Source organism: Diadema antillarum, unplaced genomic scaffold (assembly GCF_040938485.1).
Source record: "Diadema antillarum isolate AM-2024a unplaced genomic scaffold, OU_Dant_1.0 seq00001253_RagTag, whole genome shotgun sequence".
Classification (NCBI taxonomy): Eukaryota; Metazoa; Echinodermata; class Echinoidea; order Diadematoida; family Diadematidae; genus Diadema; species Diadema antillarum.
The window spans coordinates 206,705-230,014 of record NW_027272039.1 but is presented as its reverse complement, the minus strand read 5'-3'; the positions used below and the strand labels follow the sequence as shown (position 1 = coordinate 230,014).

The 23,310-nt window shown below is 38.2% G+C and overlaps 1 protein-coding gene across 1 annotated transcript; it reads right to left on the bottom strand.

Moving 5' to 3' along the window:
- Positions 1-11,709: 11,709 nt before the first annotated feature.
- Positions 11,710-22,639, bottom strand: LOC139745329 (Golgi SNAP receptor complex member 2-like). The gene is made up of 5 exons (XM_071655728.1): positions 22,618-22,639; positions 20,314-20,422; positions 15,261-15,393; positions 13,620-13,760; positions 11,710-12,044 (listed from the first exon to the last, which is right to left on the bottom strand). The coding sequence occupies exons 1-5, from the start codon at positions 22,637-22,639 to the stop codon at positions 11,883-11,885; spliced, it is 567 nt and encodes a 188-aa protein (XP_071511829.1). The 3' UTR covers positions 11,710-11,882.
- Between the last annotated feature and the right edge of the window lie 671 nt (positions 22,640-23,310).

Genomic DNA, 23,310 nt, shown 5'->3' with positions numbered 1-23,310 from the left:
CAGTAATATCAGTTGCAACCACGTATGTGATGATGTTATAATGTCCTCACCATGACTACGATCAATCAAAATCATTAAACTATACTAACTTTCCAACTGCAGCCCCTCACTGCTTCAAGATATCGCTGCTGGGTATTGTAGTACCACATTCACCTAACACACAATAATATAGGAGACCGCCATTGACTGAATTGACCTGAGATTTACTGGATAAGATACATTATACCAGCTTTAAAAAAAAATCAAATTTCATGTTTGTGTGTATGTGAAGACTTCAATAGCAAAACGAATTAAGTACACTCGTACAAATTTGAGATATTTGCGATTAAAGCTGCTAAAAAATCAAAGAAAATAATAAGAAGATAACGGGATATTTTCAATCACAGCTTCAAGACTATTTCTTGTTGTGTATAACAAGTGAAGTATCACTGGAAATGTTATATTTTGCCCTGTCTGATGATGGACTTACTTTGAAATGTTAACAAATGGTACTTATTACGGCCACACTTATAACGTTTGGCGATCAATCGTTTTATGTATTTTTGCGTATTTTTTGAAGCTGGTATCTTATCCAGTAAATCTCAGGTCGAGTCAGTCAATGATGGTCTCCTATATTCTTGTGTGTTAGGTGAATGTGGTATTACAATACCCAGCAGCGACATCTTGAAGTAGTTAGGGGCTGTAGTTGAAGAGTTAGTATAGTTTAATGATTTTTTTATTGATCGTAGTCATGGTGAGGACATTATTACATCATTATATACGTTACTGCAACTGGTTTAATGTAAAAACTAATCAACGTTCTGTGAAAACATGTGAAAGTTTAAAATCTCATAGCCTTCCCGCTCGATGATGGTAAAATTTCTGCCTTTAAATTATTATCATTAAAGTTAGCTTAATAATGGAGTGACAAAGTACTGTACTCGAGCTCCATCATCTTTCCTTTTTCTTCTGTTCTTTCTCCTTCTCCAGTTTCTCTGTGCACGTGCACTCTCGCCAAATTGCTAAACTTTCTGTAAACTCAGAGAATACAATGAATGAACGAAACACGGAATGGGGAATGTGGCCGACTTGGTAAGCGAATATTTGAATTCCCCAATTGTTGCACTTGATCCCAGCGTTCAAAAGAGCTACAGACCCTAACCGAGAAGAAGACGATAGATGGGGGGAAAAGAAGAGGAAGACAGCGGAAAGGGCGGGAAAAAACTTGAGGCGATGCAGTCTGAGACTGTCGAATCGTAACAAACATCCGTTTCACTGTCGTGGTCTGCAACAACACTGTCGTTATGTGGCTCGACCCGAATGCATTTGAATCCTCCTTGACTCGTAAAAATCAGCCACCCTCGACATTTCAACAGCAACATCCTTATTTTTCGTCACTCAGTCGCGGCAGCACGGCAAATGCCAAGAATTCATCGAAGATTCGGTTTCCGCCGAATTCTGGAAACGCGACTCGGGTATACCGTAGCGTCCCCCTGGAATTGAGGTTGCGTCCGTGCCAAGAAAAATGAAACATTGCGGAGACATAATCGTTGTACGGAAGACGACATGGAGACGAGGTGGTTCACGTGTGGTAACGCTGTTAAACAATATCATACACACAATCCACATCAACCAGTGTGAACTAAATGCATAGCAAAATCTGTCGTTACCTATTTACAGCGACACAATATTTTGGTAACTTCGATTTCAGTCTCACAAAAAAAGGCATCAAATTTGATACTTCCTGACAGTAAGAGCGAAGATGATAAAACAAGCTCATGTGGGAAAAAAATAAATTTGTTAACGATATGTTTATAATGTGACATTAATGTTTCCTGTCGTAAAGGCAGTGAGCTCAAGATTTTCGGCGCATGAATAATGACAGAGCATGCTGAAAGCATGCCAAAACATGAAGATAACCTGTTGTACGCACAAAGGACAGTTTGATCACGCACTTGAAACATTTGAGTTTATTTCATTATAAATATAGGCCTACTTAGTTTCGTATGAAATGCTGTATAAATCTATGGTCACGTATAAATGCCTTAGATGTGTTTTTGCGCTGCAAACATTAGTGAGCGTTACTCCGGCTTTCGGTAATGGATATGTCATTAGAAAAATAGAGTCAACGTAAACGATAAAAAAAAAATCCTCGCTAGTTTATATAGACCATCACGATATAAGTTAGCAAATAATTTCCGTAAGATTGGATGTAAAATGATATAAAAACTGAAACCAACACATCAGGTTTACATTCAAAGATCAAGCAAACTACGGTCAAAGAAAAAAGTCACATGCTGATGTTTCATAAATTCCACACTGATAATTCCATGCGCATTCCACCTTTAACACTGCGATGACTTTGTTGTAGGAGAAGCAATGTTCGTCATGTCTTTCGCACTTCAAAATGCATCTCTAATAGCAGGTGATATTCATGTTTGACCTTAACTTACTATTATTAAAATCAAACACAAAGGCCTATTTTTTTCCGTTCTGAGGGACGCTGGAAAGTGGGAGCATCACGAGTTCGACACCCACGAGTCATACAGCCCATGAGCTCGACACTAGGCAAACAGGGCCCATGAGTTCGAAACTAGGCAAAAAAGGCCCACGAGACCGACACATTAACCCCTGTGATATAATGTTGGTCTCGTGGGCATTTTTTGTCTATAGTGTCGGACTCGTGGGCCTTGTTTGCCTACTGCCGGACTCATGGGCTTATTTGCCTAGTGTCGAGCTCATGAGCTGTACGACTCGTGGGCAGTATGACTCCTGGGCTGTTTGACTCATGAACCTTTTCCAATGTCAAACTCATGGGCCGTATGGCTCGGGGGATGACCCCAGTAGAAACGCCCTCCTATAACCAAAAAGCTTGTGTCGATTTATTAACTTACAACCATCTCCTAAAAGTCCTTATTGTTTAGTCATCAAAACTTTTTACTAGATAGGCTATGAACATCTCACTGCGCAACAAATTAAATCCTACCGACACTGTTGATATTGGCAGCGGAGAACGCAAAATAGGAAAGACCGGAAATCCAGAACAAGGTCCCAAGAAGAGAATTGAAAACAAAGGAAGCACAAACTGATCATGTTCCAAGGGTTTATACGGAGTTACACGAAGTAGACGACAACGAAGTGATAATTCCCGTATACTGGGCTAAATGTCGCCTGCCTGTCGACGGGGAGAACTGCTCGGGCCGTGTGGTCCTTAAATCAGGCTCGCTTTTATGAGACATGCGGTTATTACGGTTCTAAATCATGTGATGATATTTGAGACTATAGCTGTGGTCGAGTACAGAGACAAAACTGACCGCGGCAGAAAAATAATTTTCTCATTTAAAAACTTTTTTTTGGTTGTTTTCCAGTGGAGATTGGGGTCACTGTCACTTGCTATGGCACGATCGAGGTGCTAAAAATCTGCCTATGGACACTTAATTTGAGCCGAGGATACGCTTTTCCTCCCCCCCCCCCAAAAAAAAATCATGAGGAAGTTTTTCTGTATCATAAATATACTATACACAATGTGTATATATATTTTTTTTCAGTTAATCAAGCCAGAGTGGAGTTCAAAGATGTGATTTACCGGAAACTCTGGATTAGTATACAAAACAAAATATAGTTTTGCGCATTCATGCCGCCCGTTATGGATCTATATACTGCAATTTCTTGTGAAATTCAGGCTTTAGACTGCGAAACATATCTCAACAAAATACTGCTAGGGCAGTTTGTCAATCAGTTGCAATGAAAATAACTCGACGCAAGAATTCCATCAAATTGTTAAAAAAAAATGAAAAAAATCATCTATTCATTTTTCGATCTATACACAGACAGCCATCCATCAGTTTACATTATATCTCTTCATATAACTATATAGGTATCGATCTACCTATCTATAGTACTATCAGTCATCTATCCATTTACAGTCCGACCTCTCCTATCCAGCCTCCCTTTATCCGGATCTCTCTATTATCCGGACGCAATCTCGCTGTGATTTTTTTTTTAAATCTAATAATTACGGTGGAAAGGGGATTTCAAACTCAAACAAAATTTCGTACAAAGTCACATGAATTACATAATATTTCCAACATAATTCACATATATACATTCACATCAAAATGTCATCTAAAATAGCATGCATTCAGACATGGAATACAGCCAAATTTTGCGCTGATAGCAAGGAAAGAGTTTCAGTGCACGCTACCTGCATTAGGTTACATGTACATTTGCAGCTGCGTGTCTGCAACATTGAGTCTCCCATATCCGGCCAAATCCCTTATATCCGGATGAGCGCCGGTCCCGACATGTCCGGATAGGAGAGGTCTGACTGTACTATTCATTTCCGTAACTTGCGAAATACATATATTTCCAGCGTCTCGATGGCCATCGTGTTAAAAAAAAAGAGCGATTGTAATACATGTACACTGTATAGGCCTATGGCTTACCTTCTGAGCATATCTAAGGCATGTAAGGCAGTATCCAGCTGGAAGGATATTACAGCGTACTTATAATTTAGACCTATATATGTATACATCTCTTACATTCAACTTTTGTTCCGGTGCAGCTTGGTAAACCAATAGTGCAAGGCAATCCACTGTGCCAAATATACTAACCTCTTGGGGATCGGAGGAAAACTGTTTAATGACGATGTTCTTACTTCTAATCTCCGCGCTCTGCACAGAAACGAAAATATATAAATTGCATCCGCCCGTAAATTACGCCGCAAGACATTTTTATATCAGCGTTTTGATTTAGTGATTATGGAGCTGAAGCTCAGAGAGCTGTGTTTATTTGTTGGGACGAAATATCCTGCGATATACATGGTAATTTGCAGCAGACAAAAGACGCGACGGGAATATGTCAGAATTTACTGCTACGTACAGGCTCAATCCCTCGTCAGACTTTGGTTGGCATTTTCGTTTCCTTCAATCTCATTTCCGTATTGAGTTTTCAGCTCAAGATTCATTTCAAAAGAAGTTGCAGACGATCACGTCTGGGAGTCTTCGAATGGAGCAAAGGTTAAATTGGTTTTGTTTTGTTTTGTTTTGTTTTAAAGTCGCTTATCTCATGTTTATAAGATGACAATGCGTCTAGATAAAATTATAACTTCGTGGTGTTCCGGAAGATATCAACATGATATGAGATACAATATCAAAATCTGTTTCAGGTTCCTTTTCCAATTCATGAAGTTAACCGTCAAAGGTTACTGTCATAATACGAGTGTTGTTGTTGTTGTTGTTGTTGTTGTTGTCGTTGTTGTTGTCGTTATCGTTGTTGCTGTTGTTGTTGTTGTTGTTGTGCAATGACTCGAGAAGAGTGTGATACATCGTACTCGTACCCTGGAGCTGAATTTCGGTGCAATGACGAGAGATTCTGATAGGTTATTCCTAGATGTTTTATATAGTCTACAACATACACTGTAAAAACATCGGTGTTAGATTTAACACCATGGGTGTTAAATCTAACACCGATCGAGTGTTAATAGAGGACCACACCCACGGGTGTAGAAAATGCATTGTGATGGTGTTGAGAAATGTTCACCTGGCACTTCGTTGTGTTAATTTGACACTGTGCTGGTGTTAATTCAATAATAACACCGCATGGTGTTGATTTGATATTGCTGGTGTTAATGTCAATGGTGTAACACCCGTCCAGCTTCAATAGGAGACCACACCAACTGGTGTTACTGTGGTGTAAATGTGTTTACATATTTTTTCAGAAATCAAGTACTTTATCGGAAAATTCTTGATCGTCTTGTTGAAGTTCAAAATCAACAAGGAGTGCAGTTACTCTTCAAAAAACAATTTTGTATTTTGAAATGACACCCGGAGGGGTTAATCTAACATCCATAAATGAGCACCGAAAATTAACACCAGCTCGGTGTTTCATATCTAACACCGGACTTTTTGCAGTGTACAATCGAAATCTCATTTCCTCTGACGATTGGAGTTTGCAAGAACATCATAGTACTAGCATCTAACATAAAGGGGTGACGAAGCACCCCCGAATACCCCCATAAAACACCATTCCATTTTCTTCTCACACTCACATTGGTAAATGCAGTATAGGGCCTGCACGCATTACACATAAATCGTCTAAATATGTCTACTACAGCACATGTGTAGGACGAGCCATAGTTTTGAGTCAGAACATCTTGTAGTTTAAAGGATTTCTTTCGGCATTTTGTGGTGTGTATTTCTTTTTTCCGAGAAGTCGACCGAAGACACCGGTAACGTGAACTCATCACTAGCTGGTGAGATCATTTCCCCCCAATCTGTTTTGTTTTTTTGTTCTTTTTTAAACCAAGGCATATATCTGAGCCTTTAGATGATTCCGCTTTAAATATAGGCCAGTGAAATCTGACTGGAAACTCCCAGGTTACACGATGTACTCTTCTAGTGAACTTCCTCAACGTCTGATTCCAATCATCGTGGTCTATTCTTTGTCCGGCTCCTCTCTCGGGGCATTTTCTGCCGAGTAACCGGCAGTTTTACTGTGCGGACAACCTCCGATGGTTAAACCGCGTTTCCGTTCGGCATCGAAAGAGGGCGGCGTCACCCGGAAATTTGGCCGGTACACGCCCTTTTATTACCGAGTTGGTTCAACGCTCACCCGAGTTACTACGTTCCTCACTAATCGTCCAGTCAGCCCTTAACAAGTTGGCTCGTGTTGTAGGCAAGTCTTTCGAAACATGTAACAATAGCTGTGGAAAGGAAAAAACAAAACAAAACAAAAACACTTTGCAGTTTGTCCAAAGTGCCGTGGAGGCATGGGGAATACGATAGACAAGATTATTTGTGCTCTGTCCGTCTCCCGGTCACTTTACACACACTTATTATTCTCATAATACAGGTTGATGACATCGACGAAATACAAAACCGATGAAAGATGAGAAATGACGAGGAGAGTTGTCAACGATCGAGATATGATTGATGAGGGAGAGAAGATGGAGGCAGGGAGGACGACGACGATGACGAAGAAGAAGACGAGGAGGAAGGAAAAAAGAAAAAAGCAGAAGAGGGAGGAGGAAGAGAAAGAGAAGAGGAAGGAGGAGCTAAGAATATTTATATTATATTGGATGGCTATGAATGGGATACCAGGGAATATTGCACGAGTTAGGGCCAATATTGCACGAATCGAAGATGAGTGCAATATTGACCCTAACGAGTGCAATATTCCCTGGTATTCCATGAATCAATTACATTTTATTTTGATCACTCATATACATAACTTGTCATTACCTGAGACACTGCATCTTTGTTACTTTTGCAAAGGTACAAACGATCGAAAAATCTAACAGGGTACCCAAAGTGATACAATGAAAGTAGTCATCTCCACGGTGCCGTCGTGCGGTGCGTCGTTGCATTCTGCACTCTTAACTGTGGAAATGCGTCTACATCATTCGTCCCTTCGTCAATAACTGGGACTGTCGTCTAAGAACAAAACATGTATGACATTTTCGATAATGTATTCATCCATTCATTCATTCATTTTATTCATCCATCTGTCCATGTATTTACATACTTATATGCGATTTAATTCATACAAATGTATTCTCTCGTCGTGTCACCTTCATTCATTCATGTACTAATACATGTAGTCTTTACTCTGATACACGTATTGCCTTCACACTAACAACCAATGTTAACAGCACCCCACCAACAACACATTTATTTAAAACGGAGACGTGTGTTTGCTTTCCGATTTAAAACATATTTGATATATGCACAATTATTTAGACTCGGAGCACACACATACAATTGTATAATTGTATAAATTGTATATAAAAGAGTTTTGGAAGGGAAAATAAAAAGAAAATAGCAGAAGCTTACAAGAAATACATGTTTGAACATGACGCATATTTTATATATCAATGGCCTATTGAACTTCCAAGATGGAAAAAAAAAGAGTTGAATTGCAGAAAGTGTAACCTGCGTCAGCAATCAGTTCGAAGGTATGATTTTGAAATATATACGGAGTAATGTGGAATTTTGAATGTGATGATAGTACTGAGTCCAAAGTGTAGTTTCAAAATACAAAGCATGATAACTGGGTGAGAACAGTAAAGCTTTCATATTCAGCTATGATCAAAATCTCAATTTTTAAAGGTCAAAGAGTCTTAATCAATGAACCCCTCAAGACTTAATATGATGGAATCCAGCAAACAAAATGGAATTGTCATCCTGCATTCATCCTACATTCGTGGTAAGGTTATGAACGTCTGCAGAAAACAATAAATCCAAACATGTATACTGGTGCACACAGACTGACAGAAAAAAAAAAATATTCTGATGGCAAAGAAATACCCCAAACTTGTTTCAAAACTGAGGAAATGCCAGGAACAGATCATGGTGAGTAGAATGACGAGAAAATTCATACATTTCATTTCACACCATAATTACTTTATATGGACTGAGGAAAATAAAATGCACATCTAACAGTACCATAGCACATACATACTATTATGCAGGTGTACAGCAAACGAATAATTCTGATCACTCCATTTTTAGCCAAGTGTTATAAAGTGAAGAAACATATCTTATGATTAATTGGGAGCGTGCATGTGACGAGGTATTTCTTTTGCCTTACACATAATTTTGCTTATGACCGGTTAATAACAACGTGAAGTACATGTATAATGACTGGTCATTAGCACTCTTAAGTCGAGATAGTGAATGGGTGAGATTCTATCATCTTACTACTCGTGAAAATGGCTGCCGCGGAATTTAAAATGCCTACATTTGAAATTCTTTCAATGACAAAGATCTGCTTCATCATTTTATAAAACAAATAATACACATAATTTTGTTTGAGCATTAGCATAATTACCTGCAATCGGTATCTTCGAAACAGTCCACACTCCTTCAAAAGTACCTTGTGGGGTTAATACTTACTGCGCATACCCAAGACAGTGAATGACGGCTACTTCATGAAGAATGTCTCATGAAATTGTAAGGATGATGTGAAATATAAATCTTAATTACACAAATATTTCTGCCAGAATAAAGGGCTCAATATGACAGTAAAACTCTTTCATTAACATTCATGCAAATAACAAGTTTGCATGCCGGCATAGCAGTATTTGACACATTTATTTGCTGCACAAATTATGGTAGCTTGAATCGTGTTTATGCAATGAACTGTGAATTACCCGCACACTTTTACATCGAGTACATGTGCATCGTGGATTGAGTGGGTAACCCTTGTGTGCATGCAATGACCTAAACCCAGATTTCACTCAACACAGAATAGCTTTTAATGTATTTTGCATGTGGTGGTAGTAAAAAAAAAAAATGCAATGAACTTGAATAGGGAAGCTTAGATTGAGATGTAATTGATTGCAACATTGCTTTGCGCATCAATGTCACAATTTACAAAATAACCACAATCCACTAGACTCAGCCATTTCTGCTGTAGATGGAGAATAGCGTATTACCTGGCATTTTGTTGACTACTTCATCATCCTTGCGCTTCAATTTCAAATAAACACAGATTCATCCCCAACTGCACCGCGTAAAGGAAATCTTAATGGAACATCACCGTAAAAGTGCAAAATGAATGAATTCACTCATCCAAATGAGACAAAAGGCATGATACGAAAATCAATGTGAATAGAATCATCTCTAATCATGTCAACCACCATTGGGATGCAATAGAGGCAGTACAGATGAAAAGTGTGGTGTTATCCGCCCATGTCCACAGCATACATACATGTCGAATAATCAGCTAAGTCGATGAAAATAAAAAGTCCCAATTTTACATTTTATAGCCTTACTGTGTTATTCCTCTGCTAAGGCTGAAGTTGAATGTCGCATAAAATGATATGTTTTTAATATGTAAAGTTGACTGCCCCTCACAAAGAATGTCACTTATGAAATGTTGGCTGCAAATGGAATAGTTTCTCTATCCTTTCTTCTTCTTTTTTCTTCCAGTACAGAAGGAGGGGATTTGCAATGGACATGCCAAAAATTAGCCAAACTCGTGGTGGATTCAATTTCCCAACGTGTTTCTTATATTACATGTGTAGTCACAATCAATCCAGTGATAAATTATTTGCAAAGTGATCAGATAAAGCAGCACACTGCCTTTATTACACTTAAACACCGCTACAAACACTCTCTTTGATCATGGTTACCAAGATGAACATCGCACGCCGGAGGCATCTTCACTTCCGGCCATCACAACCCCGCTCCTGTCTCCAATGGAATGGCAATGTTTGAAGATCTCTCTGTCTACTCCGGGAAAAATTTGGTCATCCAAACTCATTTCGTGCTGCGGCAGGTCCAAAAGTTCTCTCTCTCTCACACAGAGGTGGAATCAACCTGCGAGTGCCTGTGTCCAATAACGGGGAGCTACAGTGTATACACAATCCAAATATCATAAATTCTTTTTTTTTTCACTTCTTCCGTTAAGCCAACACATATATTGCATGATGTCCTATCTACCCTAGACAATAAAACAAACAACAGTCACTACCAATTCAAACTTTCATTTTGATGACACCACCCAAGTAGAGGATTTATCCCAAAACGTACTTTCAAAATCTTTGGAAAATGATAACGATGATACTCCTTTAATATCTAACTCAATGTGAAACACCTTGAAACCAACATGTTTAGCAAATTTGACATTCCAGAGGATTATCCTTTAACCCCTCCTATGTCAGGGACTATGGACAGTGTGTACAATGCCACGGGGGTTTCTGCACCAATACTAATAGGTACTCAAAGCAGACAAAAAAATCATGAATGGTCCAGATACATGAATTCACAGTGGTCCTGTACACTATTTTGAACATTATTTCAAATATAATCGATCAGAGATGTTTGCACTGTAAAAGGTAGGCCTCTTGTGTCATTACAGTGCACTCCCGTTATGATGAACACGGTTATAATGAAATCTGGGTTACAATGAAGTAAAAATTCAGGCCACAACATTACCCGCTCTATGTATTTTTATTGTTTATTAGTTTGGTTACAATAAAATTTCGATATAACGAAAGAAAACTGCTGGTCCCGAGGACTTCATTATAATGGGAGTCCACTATACATTAATCTAAAGAGGTTACAACCCTAATAACTCAGTGCTGATAGTGCACAAAATTGAAGCTTTGCACTGGTCCTTTGCCTGACCATTTGCTCTTTTTGTGATTATTTTTGTACTTATGTATGTATACAAAGTGTACATCTACAAAAACAATAGAGATGTATAATACGTACGTGCATGTACAATGTACTAGCATCATATAATACGGTGCATGTATGTATGTGGGCCCTTTTTAAATTGTGTGTGTACAAGTATGTATGTGTGCATGTGGCTATGTAGAAGTGCATTTTAAAAAAAAGAAGTATTTTTATGATACCTGACTATCTGTGTCTTCGTCACCTCAAAGTATGATACTACTCTTGCTAGCTGATCGTCATTTACAAGCACATGGTAAAATATCTGTGTCAAACATCACTCTGATTTTGTATGTGACAGGTTAATCTAATCATGATGTTTGCATCATTTCATGACATATGATGTGATTTAGACAAGAGCTGATGCAAATTTGGTATCACTAACCTGGCACAATACACAGAACTATCAACATACAGTATCTGTACCATACCACAGCAGATAGACCAAGCTCATGATTGGAATACATGCCTCTTAGATGTAATATAATTGTTGGCTTAGAGTGAGATATTCATAATTTGTTTAGAATTTTTCAAGCGCAGCCTGTACTTGCAGATGACCATTCTTCCTGCCATTACAGTGAGCGCATCTGGGGGTTAATGAAAGGCACGCGAACGCACTCGAAGGCTGAAACCAACGTTGACCACGTGAAAGAGATGCCTTTGCGTGGAGAGCACTTTCAAAGAGAGTTTACTGTGATCACTTCACTGGCGTCGGGTGAGGTATCAACCAAAGTACTTGTAGATGAGGTACATGATGACGAGTGTCACAATCATCCCGCCAAAGAGAATGATCTTGTCCTGGAATGTTCGCTTCTCGATCAGCCGCATCACGGTGTTGCTAAGGCCGAGCATGTTCGTCACATCCAGCATCTTTCGCTGCGCTCCCTGAACGGTAAAACAGAGCAACACGTGATACTGCAAAGCAAGCTTTTTTCGCGGCATGAAATTTTCGTGAATTGTCACTGGCATCCAACACATATGATGTAGACAAGAACTTTTGCGTGCACTTTAATTTCACAAATCTTGGCTCGCGCTAAATTTGCACAATTAAAATGGACAGGAACATGCCTTGTCTTGCAGTAACATGTGATGAAAACCAGTCTATGTGTGGATATCTTCCTTTTGTTTAGTGCTTTATCCTTTTCTTACATTTTCTGGCAATTCACTGTCAGTGTTTAATAAGGTAGAGTAAACAGCTTACTTCATTTGAGCCCATTCTTGTTCATTATTCTGTTCGCTTGCAGAACTTTCAAAAGCCTTTCTTTATGGCTTCCTCACTTTTTACATGATTCTTAACTTTGCAACAAATTTTGGAGGACTGAAATTCCCATTTCTCTTTACAAGCTCACAAAATGTAAATTCCTTTTTCTGATTTGTGCAGACTTGATGAATTTCTGCTGACTTTAATCTGATCTGTGTCCCATATCAAATACGCAGTGAAATTCTGAGGTGTCACTTTAATGATTACTGTAGCAAAATTTCTCCAGGGCTCAATGAGTTAAGGTGCCTGTACGAAACTCAATGACAATGTCACTTGCAACAAATTAAATTATACAACACCTGAAAAGATTCTAGGTATCTGATTGGTCAATTGCTCATCACCCAACATGTGGTAAAAGAACTACTGCATGCTGTCTTGTTTAGCCATGCAATATTTGTTGAGAAATTTTGGATATCATACTGCTGACATCAACAATATGTATTGACTCCCATATCTAAGCTCTTGATCAACTCGTATATACAGTATTATTGCACTATTGCATGCGACTGACTGTGTGCATACCATGGCACATAAGAATGTACTGTAAATACAAGTATGGTCAGTTTTGCACAAGTAATTTTTTTTTTTTTTTTTTTGTGGTGGGCTGGGTAAGATGAATTTCACATGTTTTTAATCCCCCATAATAAAGAAATTTATAAGTAGTACATACTGTATACCGGTAAGCTGTTATTTTCGCTAGGGTTTAATTTTTGTGAATTTTGTGAATCACTGTTTGACCACGAATTTAACAACACATGAAGAAATCGCCATGGGCTAGGCTGCTACTTAACTTACATAGAGCCTCGGTGTCAATTCACGAAAACAGCATCTAGCGAAAATGCCCATTACCTGCTCATTCACGAAAATATCTGTACACGAAAATAACAGCTCACTCAGTGTAGCAAGCATTACTATCCGTGTACTTTATTCTTGCGCTTGTTTCTGGTTGCGTGAAATGCACAAAAGTTTCCACATCACAAAAATTTCCACTTTTACAGTGTGTGAAATCAGTCCATGTTTGACTCATGCATTAATCTTAATATAGCATATGCATGTGTATAATTTTTTCAATGAAATTTAATGAACTGCTTCTAATCCATCTATCTCTAATGTTTTTCCCTCTGATTCTTATAACATTTTTATTGCTTTGAAGTATATTATTTCAGCTTGAAACTGTTTATGCACATTCCAGAGCTCACCTTCAAGATTCCTCTCTGATCTCTCAGGTTTCCTATCGTTGCTGCCCCTGAAGATAGGAGGTTGTCCATTTCTCGATGGCTGTTGTGCAATGATGTGTTGTGCTGAAGTTCATGGTCAATCATTACTGAGGTGTTATCATCCTGAAAAACAAGAAGTGAAAACACTGTAAATGCATACAAAAGATATATCTCAGTTTCTTCCTACATTTCTCCCTCTTATTGTAGATTAGTAGTCAACATGAGACAGAAAAAGCAGGTGTTCTCAATTACAAAAGCAACCTTTTTTTCTTTTTTGTTGAAGAAAATGAGGAACATTGGGCAGAGGCGTAGAAGGCCATGTAGTGCTTCCCTATCCAAATTAATTTTAATTTTAATTCTCGGTATCTCCAATACCTGGGTGCCATGCAGCCAGCATCGCTTTAGATGCATTATGGGATAGCTCAGGGGACAAACTTGCAACTGGTTTTGGCTGCATATGCACTAAGGTCATGTTTCGTCTTAATCCAGGGGTATTTTTGTTGAAGACTTCTTTGCTTTCCATCATGTGACCAGCACCATGAAGCCATGCAGTAGTGAACCATGACTCCAGTGACCAGAAATCAGTAAAATTTAGAAGTTTTGAACTCTTTTTTAGCTTAATTCTAACAGAAGAAAAGAGCAGTAACCACAAAAAGCAGACAACTAGAAATGTCGCTATGGTGACTGGTATGCCTCCGCCATAATGCATGGTTCTCCTAATAAGTCTATAATACGACTTGACAATGTGTGATGACAGTCGAACATAATTGGTAAAATATCAAAGTGACAGGCTTGTCACAAATGTGCTAAATGTTCACTTTCTTGAACTAGATTTAATTGGATGAATGGCTATACTGTCTACGAGTGCAAGTATTTGGGGATTTGAGGATTTTTACTTGACTTTTGACCCTTTTATAAGTTTATGCATGAAGTAATTTTCAAGGTATGGAGCATAATTCCTCTGGCGACACTTCATGGCGGAGGCATAAAAATTGCATTGAATCACATGGGATCTGAGACACGTGCAAGACAGCCAGAAGCGACAATAATGCTCCCAAGGAATCTCATAGTGCATCTGTGACACAGGGCTCTGCACAACGTGCGCAGAAGCTTTTTGTGCATTGGCGAAGTAGAGAATTCTCCCTATCGCATATAGCTCTCCGAATCTGAACGCGTGTGGCGCTCTAATTTTTTAACCTTTAATTCTTGGGATATAAACTTCCGGTTATGAACGTGCGATGTGTAAATGTACGCTTTTATGCACATCGAACGCCGAAGTACTAGTATTCACAGTTTGTATTAAATTCTGTCTTATAATCTGTCGAATAATAGAGTTATCTTCTAATCTGTAACTTTTTGATGAATGGGATTCTTCTGCAAAGCGGCCCATGAATGCTGGGCCGATGATGCAAAACAACGAAATTATGGAAAATATCTATAGATGAAGGACGTGGCGTGGGTAAACCGCAAAACCAGAAGTGTACGTCCCAAGAGCGATCGATCAGATGTCGGTATCGCAAGGTGACATCGCTTGATATCGGCTATATGCGATAGGGAGAAGTGGAGGTGGGTGGAGGTAGAGGTGAGGAGGGGATGGGGGTTCCTGCTTGGAAGAAAGCTCACGTTGGCTGTGAATCGTCTCGTGAGGAGCTCCTCCCTGTCTCTCTCCTCCTGCTCTCTCAGCTGCCGTCTGTGCTGGATGTTTCTCAGGGCGGCGTTTAGATGCTGGCAGTCGTACTTCAGCTGGTCTACCTTTCTGGATGTCAAAAGAAAAACAAAACAAAACACTGAATCGGTGCAATATCTTCTTTCTTTGTGAATTCACAAACATTTTCATTGATCCCTTCAGTGAAACAAACACAATGAATGGACCAGGGTAACATTAACATTTCATAAAATATGTCGGGAAAGCAACTCTTGCTAGAATAACAACTTCCTGAAGCAACAGCCAATCATGAAGTAGGATTCTTGTCATCACTATGACACTTACTACTGCATTATTAAAGGACAAGTCCACCTTCATATACATAAGGATTGAGAGAATGCAGCAATATCAGTAGAACACATCAGTGAAAGTTTGAGGAAAATTGGACAATCCGTTCAAAAGTTACGAATATTTTAAGTATCTGCGCAGTCACTGCTGGAAGAGAAGACTACTACAGTGGATGATGTCACATGCGTACAACTATATAAGGAAAATAAAAAGAGAATTTCACAAAACTTTACTTTTTGAATAAAGTGCACATTTCTTCGACTTGCTACTGACGTATGTTAAGGGTAATATTATTCCCCCTGCCTTCTGAAAGAGAGAAGTCAAGTGTTCTTTTGTTAAGCGAGAAAAATGGAAATATGTTGAATTTTCTTTATTCTTTCTTTATATCATTGTACTCATGTGACATCACAAGCTATAGTAGTCTTTTCATCCAGCCGTGACTGAGCAGAAACTTCAAAATTTCATAACTTTTTAACGGATTGTCCGATTTTGCTCAAACTCTCACTGATGTGTTCTACTAATATTGCTGCATTCACTCAACCCACATGTCTATGAAGGTGAACTTGTCCTTTAACTAAAGAGTTGTTATCATAGCAACTTGCTTATGAAATTTGGCCCGGTTTTCACATGTGTCCTCTATTGTTTTTTTGTTACAGTTTGATACATGCTGTTCATACACTAATTGTTATTTTTTTATTTCATGCTCTGTAGGTATTGGAATATTGTAATCTATGACGGGTGAGACGAAATATGTTTGATCTACTTTGGGCAGAGTCATGAAATATCTTTTTTCCTCAAAGAATGGAAAGTAGCAGGGCTTGATATAATAGCAGTGGCAGACTGGCCCAGAGCCACAATAAATTGATCTCCTGCCACCAGATCTTTGGGTAGCCTAATCGCGCAGCTATAATTCAAAATGAATTTTTATATTCCATTTATTTCGGGCAACTACACGGCTTCTTCAGGACACCAAAATTTTGTATTCAAAGATTTTAGTGGCCCGAATGGGCCACCTGAGAAAAAGATGAATGTCAAGCCCTGAGTAATAGCATTTTATGCATGAAGATCGGGATAAAGATAATGATCAGTGGTGCCATAATCAAAGCTCAATATCGAGACACCTTAGTTCCTCGACTCTTTAGCAGCATTTCGCGAAATTGTTAGGAAGTCCCGATTTGCAAAAAATTAGACTTGCTTAAATGCCTTATACAATACAGTGCACTCCTGTTATAACAAACACGGTTAAAACGAAACTTTGGTTACAACGAAATAAAAAACCAGGTCCCAAATTATCGGCTCTATCTTTTATTATTTACTGTACTTGTTCGGTTGTAACGAAATTTCGATATAACGAAAGAAAACTGCCGGTCCCGAGGACATCGTTATAACGGGAGTCCACTGTACATTACAAGCCTTATCAAATTACTACCAGAATAGATACTTTGCTTTAGTGCTCGCATTTCATCAGTTTTAGTCATTTTTCACATCCTTGTGTGGGGAATCTTCTCCATTGGTTGCCTGTACAGGAGCGTATTCAGTTTAAGATACTTCTTTTGGTTTATCACGTTATTGAGGGAACAGCTCCTGATTACAATGTTTGTTTGTTTCGTCAATACCAACCTTCACGAACTCTTCGATCCTCAACTTCAGGTCTCTTCCATATTCCGTTTTCTAGGAAATCTTGGGGGGAACGAGCTTTCGCTCACGCTGGACCAACACTGTGGAATTCACTTCCTCGTGAGCTGAAAGACTCGAGCTCTATAACATCTTTCAGACCAGTGTCTTTTGAAGACAGACTTTCATGTCTTTTTTTTTTCCGCTTCTTCATCTTCTTCTATTACGGTGATGTACTTGTATCTTCAGTCTGTTTGCTTTGATGTACAATTGTAAGCGCCTTGAGCATTTAATCAAAGTGGAGAACGGCGCTATAGAAATTGTATGTATTACTATTATTATTATAATGATTGCATCTTATTTTAATCCCTCTGAGCCACATGTGAATAAAAATGTTTTCAAACACATTTGTATCATTGGACAAATCTTAACATGTGTGGACATAAGAAATTGGGGCAGATGACCCCTAACTATGATTACCTTACGGCCCATTCTCAGTAAAAGCGTTCAAATACGGAATTTTGGTGTCGCCGACATTCCATGACAGTTTGCGGTTCCCTGAAACCTATTAGATACTATTTAAATGTTTATAATATATCACGAGGACTTTATTTGTTAAAAATAAACGCGATCAAATGCGGTTGTCTGCCTTTTTGTATAAAATTTTGCTGTTAAACTTCGTTAAGACCCCCAAAACGCAGTGTCGCCGGCTATTTCAGAATTATGTTTTATTGCTCCTCTCCGTCCACAAACATACTTTCCAAATATCATTTTCATGGACGATGAGCATATCATATGTGCTAATCACAATACTCAAAAAGTTCCAAAATTTTATTGACTTCTTTTTTTATAGCCTTTTGAAACCTGTCGCCAAATTCACCGCCAGATACGTTACCAGTTTTTTTAATGTTACAGCATTGCGAAAATAACAAGACTATGCAATGACCCTGTGTATATGAAACCCTGAGGATATACTTCATACACTGCAAGTACTTAGATTTTTTGTGCAACACCTCTTTATTGAGAATACGGTACAATGTTTGAAATATCGGTTTTCTACACTTTTATTTGGACAGATACGTTACATACTTTTCACGCAACCCACTGCGACAGATATTGCAATGTCAGACAAATTGTATATTATACATTACTTCTCGGAATGACGCATCGATTCAAGATTAAAGTTTAGTACAAGTGAGAAATATTTGGTAGATATCGCTCTCATAATAATATGATCGACCATATACGTTACCACAGATACGTTACCCCAGATACGTGACCGAATTTTGCTTATTGGTCTTGTGCTTTCTGGGGATCAAATCTGGTCAAAATTCATCCCTACACATTACATGCTTCGTTTTGTTGGACCTCAGGATTATATTCTTACACCAAAAGGACAGAGAGGTGAAAAAGAGCAACACTTCCACATGATTTTTCTTTGTGCGTCAGTGTCTCACAACTTAATGCCAAGTTTTCCGACAGATACGTTACCACATAATCAAAATGCTGAAAAGAAATTGTAAATGTTTTTACAAACAAATCGTTGTGTGTTCATAAACTCCAAAGTTCTATTCTATAAAACCCAGCCACTTTCATATTCTATGCAATAACTTTGAACGTTTATTTTACAAGACGAAGCTAAGATTCAGCATATCAGTTTTTTGCTTTTCAGATTTAGCAGATACGTTACGTATAATTCAGGGCACCCACGGTGACAAATAATGTTATGTAAAATAAAGTGTTCATAAAACAATTCTGCATAGAATGACGCTTCCATGAAAAATTAAAGTTATGTTCAAATGAAGAATATTCAGTAGAAATTGCTCTGTAACTTCACCGACAGATTCATTTACGGTACGCCAGATACGTTACCAAACTTTGAAAGAGTGAAAAGTGGTTTATGAAACGCTTCCGAGAAAAGTTTCATTGTTTTGTTGCATATTTATTCTAGTGTTTTTCAACATATGAAGAAGTACTCAAGATTCATTGATAAGTTGAACAATTATTTATTCATTTTCATCAAAAGGGATGAGCCAGATACGTTACCATAGGTCAAACAACTGTTTAGCATATCGAGTTCATAGAGACTGTACCTACTTCCTTCTAAGTGCCTGCAAAAATATATTTTTTAAACCTTGTTTGCATTATCCATCAAAACTTAATGAATATTTATAGTCAGATGGATAAATACATTCAGACGTAAGATGAGAATAGTCTGTGAATGAAGAACTCAGCTTTCACATTTAGGGCTCTTTTCCACTACATTTCATAGTTTAAATATTACGGACAATGTTTAAAATGGTTAATTTGGGCTTACATCATTCATTTTTACATCAATTCATGAGGTAAATAATTACACAGGTGATATTTATTAATTCATACACAACTAAAATTATTACTTATATTTTACCAGATACGTTACCGAAGGTGATTCGATGTTTTTCAATGGTTATTTCCCCAGGAAAGCAATTCATATTTGTTTCCTGTGGAAATTCCAGATCGGATCGTTCCCTTTGCATGATTTGTGGGATTCGAAACTTTATTTGTAAGCGAAATTTGCTAAAAATACAAAGTGAATCTTAAGGTTATATTTCATTTCAGCAAAAAGCATATTTCAACCTACCACACAGAAATAATTTCTACCAATTAGCAAGGGATGACAACATCTTTACCTCTTGAAAAACCCCAATATCTTTAGGGGGACAGATGTCTTTTCCTGAACAGAAATTGGATCAAAACAATAAATTTAATTTAGAGTTAGGAGTCCATTACAACATGTAAATTTGCGGTAACGTATCTGATTGGTGATCAAAAATCATATATGATGCTCTATTTCAATTCATTTTTACTCAATGAATGGCCATCATTTAGAATGTTCCACTTTTTGTTTCGTATTTGACCGGTTTTGAAGTTTCCGAAAACACATCTTTGAATGTATTACTTTGTGGTTGATTTTTCGGTTTTACTCACATGGAATTGAACACTTAATCTGAGAATGGCCCTTACACCATTGTATATATGGGCAGTGGGGCAGGGATGGGGGAAGCAGCAAACACGAGTCACACTCACAGCTTTGCATTTTGTCGTCTGGCAGGGGGCTCCTTGTTCACCATGATGTCCAGGGTGTCACAATTGCTTGCCACCTTGTCCAGTCTGGCCCTGATTTCATTTTCTACCACTGTTGAGGGAAATCACACCAAGCAGGAAAAAGTAGGGTTTGTGAACTCCATCAGTACCACTAACAGTAACACCCCTGTGATAATCCAAATGTCACATGTACTTTGAAGGAGTGAACTTCAGGGGGACTAAAGAACAATTCATATCAAAGGAATAAAAGAAAACAACAACATTCTTTTGATGAAAGTTTCAGTCAAAGCAAACACAATGTGTTATAAATGTTGTGGCAATGTGAGTGATAGTTAGCAATGTCATTTGGACATCCTGTGGAGATCTTGAAATAGCGACCTTGGTCACCCGACTTTAACACTACGGAGGCAAAAATTAACACCTTCATTGCCAACATCATCATCATCTTAGGAAAAATGTATGCCACTTTGTATAAAGTGTGATTTTCAGTCATGTTGCATGATCTACATTTGTATCACCGGTACGGAATATACCAGAGAGTCAAAAGTATCGACACTGCGTAGGAAGTTGTACAATATTTACATACAATGTGCATCTTCTCTTTTTGCCTGCTCCACTCGACTCAGTCCATTTTGAACATCCAGAACAAGCCTGCATGAAGCAAAAGCCAATAAACACAAATTGTAGAAAGAAGAGGCAAAACATGTCATTCACATAGTATTCTGGAAGCAGAATGTTTACAGTAAGTTCCACATAATAATAATAATAGTCAGTTCTTAGAAACGCATAATACCATGAGATAGTCTCTATGCATTATACACTCTGAGCTGGACTGGTTTACTGCAGCATTCTGCTCAATATGCAATGATTTCATAAATGCACTAGGGTAAAAAAAAAAAACAACAACAACAAAAGGTCAGTTTGTGGTGGTAGCACCATGGAATAGTGGATGAATTGCTTCATTTGTAAACATTCCAGGTTTGGGGTTTGAATCCTGCCTGGGGCATTTATCCTTGGACAAGATGTTTTGCCGACAATGTCCTCTTGACAGAGGTGTAGAAATGAGTAACTGGTAATGCATGATACACAGATATCCTCCATAAACACTCTATCAAAGCACTGAACTCCATAAGAAAAAAAAATGTAGGCCTATCGCAACTGATCGACAAATTGCCCTACATCGACGTAAATAAGCACTGATTGTTTCAGTGGTAGCCATGATAAAACTTAAAAGAAATCATGGGCGTACATACTCGAGCAGGATTTGAACCTATGACCTGGGAAATTCACACAGCCTTGACAGGCGGACAAACATTCATGCGAGTGTTTACTTTTTTTAAACAACGAGGAGCAGAGAACTATCATCATTATTATCTAGAGAAGGCCAAAATTGTCAAATCAACACCCTATGCTATGATCTGTAGAACAAAATAGCAAACATGTAAATAAATGCATGGGACTGCATACTATTCTGTCAGCTCCCTGCTTGCAAACATACGGCAAATTATATCTTGCTTATCTTAAAGCAGCAGCAGTTCGATGTAAAGCCCGGATTTCCCTACTTACCAATTTGTCTCGTGGTATAATTTCTCCATATTTCTTTCCTTCGTCACTGAGGCAGTGATACGCTACTGATGTTCGACCAATGCAACACAGTTTTAGTTTAATGCCAACAACGCGCCGGTCCCAGCTATACTACTAGTATTCGTACACGTCACGTTGAACACTAACTGCACAGCGGCACTTAGCTAGCTTTGGTCACAGCCAGCTGGTGTACACGTTGCCTAAAAAATTAGGAGGGGGGGGGGGGGGATCGAGGGACCCGCGCGATGGGAGAGAGAGAGAGAGAGAGAGAGAAGAGAGAAGATTAACAAGAAGAAGAAGAAGAAGGGGGAGGGGAATAATAGGAGGAGAAAGAGGGAGTCGTGAAGGGGGGGGGGGGGCACAACATTTTAAGAAATTATATTTGGATGCCCGAAAAAATAATTTTGGTGGCCCGAAAATAGAGCAAAACGAAAGAACTATTTCCACGATATAAAAAAGTGAAATAAAACCACGATAAATCGTGTTAACATTGGCAAGTTTCTGTAAAATAAAGTGCTTCAAATGCCATGGACTGTGACTATTATGAGAAGTTTAAAAAAAAACATTAGAATTTCAACTATTTTTGAGTGTGTAGTGTGCCTGTTGTAAAATTTATGTTTTTCTCATCCAGAATATTACAGGGGTAAATAACTCGCCGCTCAGTGCTCCGTAATTGTCATCAGCAGATCAGAGGTGTCTTGCCTGCCGCGACCAGGGATGCCATCATGTCGCCGCTAGCCTTTATGAACAATTTATAATCATTTTCTCTCACGGCCAAACTCCACTGCCAAATTATGTCAATCCAGTAAAAGACTATGTATACTCACTCCTATAATTATGTTAAATAATAATTTTCATGAATATAGTGTCATGGAAAATCATGTTAATGCCTCAATTCAATATTGAATATGTAAGACAGTAGGAGAACTGAGTCACATTATTGGTACTTGAAGCCCTGTGCAGTCTGATGATAGGCCCTATACCGACCAATGTTCACGTAATTATAATTATTGTGATACATTGTATTCTATTTCAATTCTAATGTTTTTTTTTTCTTTTTTTTAACTTCTCATGATAGTCACAGTCCATGGTATTTGAACACTTTATCTTACAGGAACTTGCCAATTTTAACACGATTATCACTGTGTTATTTTACTATTTTTATATCATGGAAATAGTTCTTTCATTTTGCTCTATTTTCGGGCCACCCAAATTATTGTCGGGCATCCGCCCCAGGAAAGAAAAGAAAAAATATATACTAAATTATTAGATTTGATGATTTTGGTTGGCCACCAAAAGAAAATGTTAGTGTCAAACCTCGACTTATGAATGTATGTATGTATATAAAATATCATATATATATATATATATATATATATATATATATATATATAT

Coding starts and splice junctions, on each gene's coding strand:
- LOC139745329 (XM_071655728.1), bottom strand. CDS start 22,639: ATGGCATCCCTGGTCGCGGCAG. Junction 20,423..22,617: donor GGCATCCCTGGTCGCGGCAG/GCAAGACACCTC, acceptor TTCCCTCAACAG/TGGTAGAAAATGAAATCAGG. Junction 13,761..15,260: donor CGAGACGATTCACAGCCAAC/GTGAGCTTTCTT, acceptor CTTGTTTTTCAG/GATGATAACACCTCAGTAAT.